The sequence below is a fragment of the Lotus japonicus genome, chromosome 4 (genome assembly GCF_012489685.1).
Source record: "Lotus japonicus ecotype B-129 chromosome 4, LjGifu_v1.2".
Lineage (NCBI taxonomy): Eukaryota > Viridiplantae > Streptophyta > Magnoliopsida > Fabales > Fabaceae > Lotus > Lotus japonicus.
In genome coordinates, this window is record NC_080044.1 from 36085529 (window position 1) to 36094963 (window position 9435).

General features: G+C 38.6%; 1 protein-coding gene across 1 annotated transcript; it reads left to right on the plus strand.

The window, feature by feature from the left end:
* The first annotated feature begins 559 nt into the window (after positions 1 to 559).
* On the plus strand, positions 560 to 4223 carry LOC130714605 (60S ribosomal protein L34-like). The gene is made up of 4 exons (XM_057564510.1): positions 560 to 718; positions 806 to 885; positions 3670 to 3779; positions 3876 to 4223. Exons 1-4 carry the CDS (start codon positions 640 to 642, stop codon positions 3967 to 3969), a joined length of 363 nt encoding a protein of 120 aa, XP_057420493.1. The 5' UTR covers positions 560 to 639; the 3' UTR covers positions 3970 to 4223.
* The last annotated feature ends 5212 nt before the right edge of the window (positions 4224 to 9435 follow it).

The following is a 9435-nucleotide window of genomic DNA, read 5'->3' on the forward strand; positions in this document are numbered from 1 at the left end:
AGAATATATTTTATAAGCAATAAGATTTAAGCTTTAAGCTACATGAGATAGCTTAAAGCTTTAAGCTACTGAAATAAGCTCTTTCACCAAACACTTTAATAAAGCTTTTAAGCTAGTCAAATAAGCTTTAAGCTAGTCAAATAAGCTAGAAGCTAGCTGAAATGACATACCAAACATAGCCTTAAAGTAGTTTTTAGGATTAAAGGTCATATTAATCCCTATGTTTGTAAAAGGGTTTGATTTTAATCCCTTAACCAAAAAATGACGTTTAGTGACAGTTTTTTTTGACAATTACTGGCGGTTTATAATACAGTTACTGGCGGTTTTTTGACTGAGGGACCAAAATCAAACGCTTTTACAAACACAGGGAAACACAGGGAGTAACCCTAGTTTTTAAGAGGTAGGCCTAAATGATACCTAAAAGTCTAAAACATTATGAAATTACTACACACAGAGAATATTGATGAATTGACTATGACGTGTCAAATTGTGACCGTCCAATCTAATCGCAGAGATTGGGGATGATGATGTCGTTACAGCCGTTTGATTTAGGGCAAGCTGAAACCCTCCATTTATACCTCAGGTGGATTTAACCGTGTTCGTTCTCTGCAAAACCCTAGACTTTGTCGGAGGGAAAAGATGGTGCAACGCCTCACCTATCGCAAGCGGCACAGCTATGCCACCAAATCCAACCAGCACAGGGTCGTCAAAACCCCCGGTAAACTCTCTTCACACTTCCACGCATCGTCGTCGAGAGTTGTGTAGATTCTAATTGGCAAATTTCACTTCGCGTTTGAAAATGTAGGTGGGAAGCTCGTTTACCAGACCACCAAGAAGAGGGCCAGTGGACCCAAGTGCCCTGTCACTGGAAAGAGGATTCAGGGGGTATGCCCTTTTTTCTTCTGGATTTATTTTCGTAATCTTTTGGAAAGTTGATTTTTGTTTGTTCTTACTGCAAGAGTCTAAATTGGGTTTTTGGAGATGTGAAAGATTGAATGTTTCATTGGAAAGTTTAAGTTGTTTTGTTCCGGCTATGGTATGATCATATAGAGATGATTGTGAATAAGGATGGAAGAACCAGTTAAGCTGATTTTATGCTTGCTAGTGATCTATTTCCTAAGCACACATGTTAAAAGTACTGATTAATAATGAACTGAATCATGCAATTTTGGAGTTAATAATGAGGCGAGACAATCTTTTTGAAAATAACTATATGCTGCCTAGTTTGTTAGGGCCTTCCTTTTGTATAGGCTTTACTGCCTTCCTTTGCTTCCTCAATTACTGAATAAAACTAGTGCAGGCTATTCTATCCAGAAGAGTGCATATCAATGGTAGATATGCTTGTGATAGTTTGGATGCATGATTGTGCTGATTATGTTTTGCAGTTGAGTTCTTAATATTGTTGGTGTGTGGGTTAACCTTTTGGATACTCATCTCTGAATGATTTGTCAGCATTGAGAGAATTTCCAATGCTTGTTATTCAGATATATTTGTGCCAAGGTTGATAAAGGTGGATGAAAATCCTTAAGGAAGCAATAGAATATGTGATTATTTTGCTTTTATTTTCATTAAATTCATCATAAAAATTTAAGATTATGATGTACAAAGCCCTGAGCTTCTTGTGAAGCATGATGTTAAAAAAGCACTAAGTGGAGCTAAATGTAGAATATACAGTGGTTTATGCCAATCATAAGAACTAAAGAAGGGGAAAAGAACGCAAACTTGTTCAGTGTAGGGAAAAAACCAGAAGATCTGAATCAGTTGAGAATTGAGATAGATTTTTTTTTGTGGTGGGGGGGGGGGGGAGGTATTGGTCAAAGAATAACTTTTCTAGGAAAAGTGGAGTGGTTATATTCATGAACTTTTGTAATGAAGGACATTTAGTCTCTGTGAACTCTTGCTATATTACCTCTAGAGTATTTAAATTACTTCTATTGTTGAAGAATAAGATAATTCAAGGTGTAAGGAGTATTTAAATTAAAAGGATTACTAATTGTTAGGCAGTTGAACTAACATACCTGTTGCGGTAGGGAAGAGAGTGGGAGAAAGACACAATATGGATTAACATTGTTCAATGAAAATGAGATGTATAAGAGCATGCTGAATGAATAGCAAAGGGAATTAATTCCTATTTTTGAATTAAAGGTGAAATTCGAAGATATGCACATTATAGAAGGATTGAACTCATGATATACGTATGCTATGAAGCTTTGGAAGAGAGTAATTGAAGGAGATTAAAACGAGAGACCCAAATCTTAGAAAATCAATTTGGTTTTATGTCGAAGATCAACCTTCAAAGTTATATACTTACTAAGAAGACTAATGGGGGGATATCTAAGAAATAAAAAATATTTAACATGTTATTTATAGATTTCAAAAAAGGTGTATGGTAGAGTACCTAGAGACTATATAGGTTATGTCGAAAGCTTTATAGAAGAAAGAAGTCAGGATTGTTTACATTTGAGCAATTATAGATATGTATGAAGGGGCCATGTATAGCATGAGAACTCAAGATGTGTATATATATATGTATATTGAAGATTTTCTTTATCTTTTTATCGTTGTTCTTTTTATCTTTACTGAACATATCCAAGAGATGATACCTCAGGTCATGTGAATGACATATTAGTAGGGGAGTCGAAAGATGAAATAAATGTAAATTTAGAGACACTGAGACAAAAGGTGGACCCTCACAGTTTTCACTTTCACCTTAAAGAGAAGTGAAGTAGAGTATATGGAATTTAAGTTTAACAAGAGATACACATTTCCTAGTGTAAGTTTAACACAAGTGCCATGATTTTGGTATCTTCCATACAAAATGATGGGAAGCAAGAGGGAGGGAAACATTAACTATAGGATTTAAATGAGGAACGTTTAACAATATAAAAAGGTACCACTAGAGAAAAATATTGAGTGTGATTTGGTCCTTCATGCAGGGTGATATAAAAACTGTTTTGTTGCGCTTCTTGATTTATAAACCTGTTTTAAAAACATTAACTATAGGCTTCTTGATTTTGAAATGGAGGAAAGTTTTGAGTGTGATTTGGTATAGAAAGGTACCACTCAAAGAAAAATATTACGGTACATTGATATAATATGCAATGTTGTATGTAACTGAATGTTTGGCTGTAAAAAGTTAGCTAGAAAGTAGCCTGAGCCTCGTGGATATGCAAATGTTACTATTGTTAGCTAGAGTGGATACATAGAAAAGTGGGATTAGGATCACAATTATTAGAGAAAAAACTGGAGTAGCCCCATTTTAGAAAAAATGATAGTCTCTCCTTAGATTGTCCGGGCGTGTAATGGTGAGACATTTAGCAATTAGCTGACCGCTCCTAGTGAGAAAAGATTTGGTTGTTGTTATATTCTGACTATTTTACCCTGTACAGCATCACAGTTATGTTATATGGTTGTTACCTAGAAAATGTGACTCCTAAAACATTGAGAGGTGAATTGGCATGCCTTTTGGTGCCTTGGACTACCCTGTTTGGTGTCCTGAATAATTTTCCTCATTGATTGTTCTATTTAAATATATTTAAGCTGCATGGACGTTTTTGTGCTCCAGCTGTTGCTTTTGCATTGCTCGAACCTTTTTTATGGCCTTTTTCAAATTTATTTTGAATGATTTACTATTAGGCTACAATGGTCATTAATACTTGACGATTGCAGATCCCGCATCTGAGGCCTACAGAATACAAGAGATCAAGGTTACCCAGAAATAGGAGGACTGTGAACCGTGCATATGGTGGTGTTTTATCTGGAGGAGCTGTTAGAGAAAGGTTTGTTCCACTCAACTTTCTTATTGTTTAGTTTGTATAGTTTTCATTGTCTTAATTGACGGAGTATGTTGCTTAATATTCTCTCTGGTTATGTAGAATCATTCGAGCTTTCTTGGTTGAAGAGCAAAAGATTGTGAAAAAGGTGTTGAAAATCCAAAAAGCCAAGGAAAAGCAAGCTTCAAAAGCCTGAGTTTCATGAAAAAAGATTACAATCTTTATGGAGAAATTTTAGGTTGAGTCAGCATGAAATTTATTAGCTGCTCCATGTTAATTTTATGCTTATTTGGCTTCTTTGACCTCATTCTAGTGCAATTGTTAACTTTGCTGACAACTCCATTATGATACCGTTTTGTTCAGAGTTCTCTTAATGGATTACTGATTTTCTCTATTTTTTCTGTTAGTATATATTTGAACTTCGTTGGTAATGTTATTGAAGTTGTGATACCTTGCATTCTTACTACTGCTTTACTAGATGCATTTCAGGTTTGGACCTCGTATGTACGTTCGTTGATTATTTTCTCACAAGAATGGTTAATTTTGATGTGGGAATGAAGGAACAAAATGCGTGGAGGTCTGATTTTTGGGATGAAGAAACCTGCGTGATTTTTACATTGCACTACATTTTTTGCATGTTGGCTTCCTTCTCTGGGAACACACATTGGTTTCAGATACAATTGGGCCTTTGAACCCCAACAGGCCCAAACGCACTAATGGCAGGGGTGTTAAATTTGGCACCCAAGCAGCCAGTTTAACACCCCCACTTTAAAGTGAGGATTATCCAAAATACCCTTGAAATTTAGTACATTTCGGGATTTGTAACTCCAAAACCCCTGTCGAGCTGCATTCTGAGAATTTAAATCTCAGAAACCACCCATTGAAGCTTCTGAGTTTTAAATCTTGGAGACTCCCTAGAATTGAAAATCCGGAACACAATAAACATGAGTTTCAGGATTTAAAATCCGGAAATCAAATATAATGGTTATAAACCCGGAAACAAGATGGCTAAAAAAAATTAAAAACACTAGAAAATCAACAAAGTAACCAAATGTCAACACAAATGAACTAAATGGCAATACAAAGTCTGAAAATAACAATTATGAACTAGGTCTCGTGGAGGAAGTGGATTCGTCTCCCATATACCTCTTATGGTACACGACTGTAAAGGTGTTCCGCTGCCTAACATAGTCCAAGGCCCTCTGGATCATCCACTGGCAAGGTCCCTCATCCAGAGGTGTGTCATCTGCTACCAGCGCCTCTGTGAGTCAGTCCTCAATTAGTGGTATGACATCCTGAAAAGACCATAATTTGAATGTTAGTTAAATAAGAAATAAAAGCGCATAGTTGGATGAAGGATTTTAGCTGTTTCTATTTAAACTTACCACTCCACCATGTTGTGCACGCATAGAGTCCGGTATGATGAACGAGTATCATACCAAACCATATAACTGTTGTCCGACTCTGCAGGAAAAGCGGCCCGAGCACCGAGCAGGATGACTCTAGCGGCGTGAGCTAAGAATGCATAATCTATCTCTTCCACGATGGGTACGATGGTTAGGGGGGGGGTCCTAGGTTTTGGCCGGGTGTACCCGAACTAGCGGACCACCTTCTCCGGGAGATAAGGCCGAATGACATACAAAGCACAGATGTACCCCAAATACAGCGACACCTGTTGGAATGGGTCGTACTCTCTATGATCACCGTAAGGCGTCCATATGACAAAGTGCACATCCGTGTCATCCAAATGCGCTTTCCTGACTTGAAGAGGGCAAGTCCCCTTCTTGCCACAAGTCCACCATGCCGATCTAGGTTGCTCCTGTAAGTAACCCTCTCTCTACTTTCGGAAGAAGATGCTGGAAGGAAAGTGCTTGCATATTCGCACCTGGAGGAGAGAAGTGCATCCACTAATGTGTCTCGTCTCTCTACAAAACGCCACCTCAAGCTGATCATATAGGAACGCAAGGCCCATGGCTCCCTATGCGCACGTGCCCGCTGTAGCTAGGTCTTAGAAAGATGTTAGTTACACCACACCAATGTAGATATGGCTCTTGTTGGCGAATAAGGTCACACCAGCAAGATGGAGAAAGTAGGTCCTAGCAGCATGCACATAAGACCTCTATGTAAGAAAATTTGCAATAGTTAAATCATGTATAACTAATGGTCATATTAATATTATAATTACTGAAAATACTTAAATTAACCTGCAACTACCTGTTTATAGCGGGTGATGAGCAAGGAGGATCTTAGTGTTAAGTTCAAACGCATATTCATATCGTTTATCATAATTTGAATGATAACAATTTCAAGGGTATAAATGTAATAGTTAATGGATTGGGCGAGACCCCCATTCCCTAGAGGGACTCGCTCAGGGACAGTAAAGAGCAACTAGTGTGAAACCCATCAGGGGCGAGGGAAAGACTTAGGAAATTAGAAACACCCTAGGACGAACGCCGGGGGCAGTTAACACATGTAAGGGAGTTGGGCCGAGTGTATTAAGGCCCAACTAGCCCCATTTGGTGATAGAATTAGGGCTCTATGTAACCTCTATAAAAGGGGACTTTATGACCATTGTAAGGGGACTTTTTGCATTTTATTTAAAGGATTAGGTGATTACCTCACCCTTGCTCTGCTATGGTTTGGGCCTATACCCTTCTTGAGTGTTCATTCCAAAACATTTTGGCGTCGTTTGTGGGGATCGGTAAATTCTCGATTCCCAGATCACATGTTTGAGTTCAGTGCTTCTCTGAGCTTGGTTTTTGTTCATTCATGAAGACCCGACACCGTCAGCGTAGGGTTTCGCTGGAGGGGTGGCGTGTTTCGCCACCCCAGCGATTAGTGTAGTCAGATCTGGCGGGGGGAGTTTTGTTCGGTGTCGAGAGATAATATCCGGGCTCTGTAAACCCAGATCTTGTTTCTTCCGGTCCAGGTCAACGTATTCCACAACCATCAAGACCACCCCCACCGCTTTCTCCTTCGCGGTCGCCGACTCGCGCGCCAGAAGTGCCACCGCCACCACTGGTGGTCATTCAGAAAGACTGGGCTTGAATGATGCACAATAACAGAGACATTCAACGCCGCCATAATGAGCATCTGCAAGCTTAGTTGGACTATTTACGCTACAAGCATGCTTATCAAGAAGATGGTGTTCGTGAGGCAAAGAACGTGGTTGAGTTCCGGCCTTTCTCAGCGGCGATTGAGAACGTGGCGATCCTGGAGCATATGAAGTCTTTGGTTTTGGATTCTTACAGTGGCAATACAGATCCAAAGGACCATCTCTTGTACTTCAACACAAAGATGGTAATTGGTGTTGCTTCAGATGTTGTGAAGTGCATAATGTTTCCCTCTACTTTCAAGTCAACGACGATGGCTTGGTTCACCACTCTCTCGCCAGGGTCAGTCTCTAACTTTAGGGATTTTTCATCAAAATTCATGGTGCAATTTTCGGCGAATCAAATTTAGAAGGTGACGATCAATGACTTACTCAACATTCGCCAGAGGGAAGGCGAAACTCTCAAACAGTATATGGCGCGCATTAGAGCTACTGCGGTGAAGGATGAGGACACAATGCCTGATGTATGTGTCGGGGCGTCCAAGAATGGTTTGCGACACAAGCTGCGAAGCAACGACGGGAAAGCGCCACAAGCGATGAAGCAATCCCGGCAGGCTCCGTACCAATCACGCGGAACATGTGATTACTTTCGTCCTTGGGAGCAACAATACAACGCGTCGCGACGGGAAGAAGCGAGTCTCGTTCTTAACACCACTTGACGAGCAATTATCGTGAAATTATGGATACTAATACGATTGGTGATCTAGAAATGCCTAAGCGCCCACCGAGGAATGTAAACATGAATAAATGGTGTGAATACCATCGTGCAGTTGTGCATGACACAAATGATTGCTACACACTGAAGCATGAGATTGAGAAGCAGATTAAGACGGGGCACTTGGGCAGATTTGTGAAGCGGAATGATCGCCAGGAAGTACCCTAAAGACAGGAAAAAACCGAGATACTTTGGCCACAAGAACTATCAGGGCAGCGAAGACGTCTTCTCAGGGCTTAGGGCCACCCTCGGGAACGAGCAACACGATAATTGGAGGATTTGGCAGGGGCAGTGAAACCAATACCGCGCGGAAGAAATATGTTCGGGCCGTAAATTCAGTTCAGGAGTTTCCGTTTAGTTTTGACCATCCAGATATCACGTTGACAAAGGGGTATTTTGAAAAGACATCAAGCCACACAAGGTGTTAAGTTCAAACGCCTTCATCGTCTATCTTGTTTTGAATGATAACAATTTTCAAGAGTCCTCCAAGAGTCTATTAACGATATCTAAAGAATCCTTGTTGTTTAGTTTCCAGGAGCTACATAAATGTGATTTACTTGTTACATCTTGGAACTTCACATGAATTGAACTTCAAGATAAACAAGCACAATCAAAGAACTAAGAACTTATGATGTACTTGTTTAGTCTGGAATTCCATATGCATTGGAACTTGGGGAAAACAAGGACAACCTAAGTAATTAGTCACTTGCTCTAATCAGGCGGTCTGATTGCAAAGAAGAAAAGTCATATATGCAAAGACCGTGTATACGAGGAAAAGACAAAGCTCGGGTGTGGTATGGTGGTGCATAAATAGGCTGCTGGAATTGCCCTTGTGGATGATAGCAAGGTGGGTCACACCAAATATTTTCAAAATTCTCTTGTGGATAACATTGAGGTGACTCAAACTGTTGTTGATGGCTCTTGAGCAACATTTGTGTAACAAAAAATTGTATCTCGTCGAGTATGGCTTCTAGCTTATCAAGTTTAGCTTCCATCACTGTAAAAACTCCACAAACTAACACTTATGTTCCGTTAACTTTTTTTTTTCACCACAACAAAACAAAAACAAAAACGTTAGTGAAAAAAAGAAAAAACAAAAATCACGTTAGTAACAAAAAAAACAAGAGTTCAACGTTAAAAAAAAAACAAGAAAGAAAAAACAAAAAAAAAAACAAAAAATTGAACGAGACCTGAAACAATAAAAGGAAAAAAAAAGGTTAGTAGGAAAAAAAAAATCTAGTAATAATGATAAGAATAATAAAAATGAAGGGATAGAAGATAGAAAAGATAGCAAAATAAAATAAAAGAGAAAAAAGATAGAGAAATAATAAAGAGATAGTGATATAAAAATAAAAGATAGGAAAGAGAATTAGAAGATATCAGATATGAATAAAAGATATGTGATAGATATATAAGATATAGATATAAAATAAAAAACAATCTAGAATCTAATAATTAAAAAAAAAATCAAGTGGTGTATATAACCGCTGGTTCCTATTTTATTGTTTTTTGTATTTTTTTAATAAAAACGAAAATAAAATAAATAAAACAAAAAAAAGGATAATAATACTCTTAAAACAATTAATAATCACCGAAGTCTCCGGCAACGTCTGACTCAATGATGAGAAGGAAGATCAAGAAGAAAGTTGAAGATTGTCTCGTGAGAAGAAAATGCTACAACAAGAGATACGATCTTTCAACGAGAAGATTCTGAGCGAAGCAGAAAAGAAGACAAGACAACACACATCAAAAAGTTGGTTAAAAGAAGAGCTGTCAGCAAAAGATCAGAAGACTTCCAGAAGAAGAGCAGGATCGTCTCAAGGAGAAAGAACGAC

Excerpts from the sequence above, each read along its gene's own strand:
- LOC130714605 (XM_057564510.1), top strand. The coding sequence starts at position 640 with ATGGTGCAACGCCTCACCTATCGCAAGCGGCACAGCTATGCCACCAAA. Across the intron at positions 886-3,669 it reads CTGGAAAGAGGATTCAGGGG|ATCCCGCATCTGAGGCCTAC; the intron begins GTATGCCCTTTT and ends TGACGATTGCAG. Across the intron at positions 3,780-3,875 it reads GGAGGAGCTGTTAGAGAAAG|AATCATTCGAGCTTTCTTGG; the intron begins GTTTGTTCCACT and ends CTGGTTATGTAG.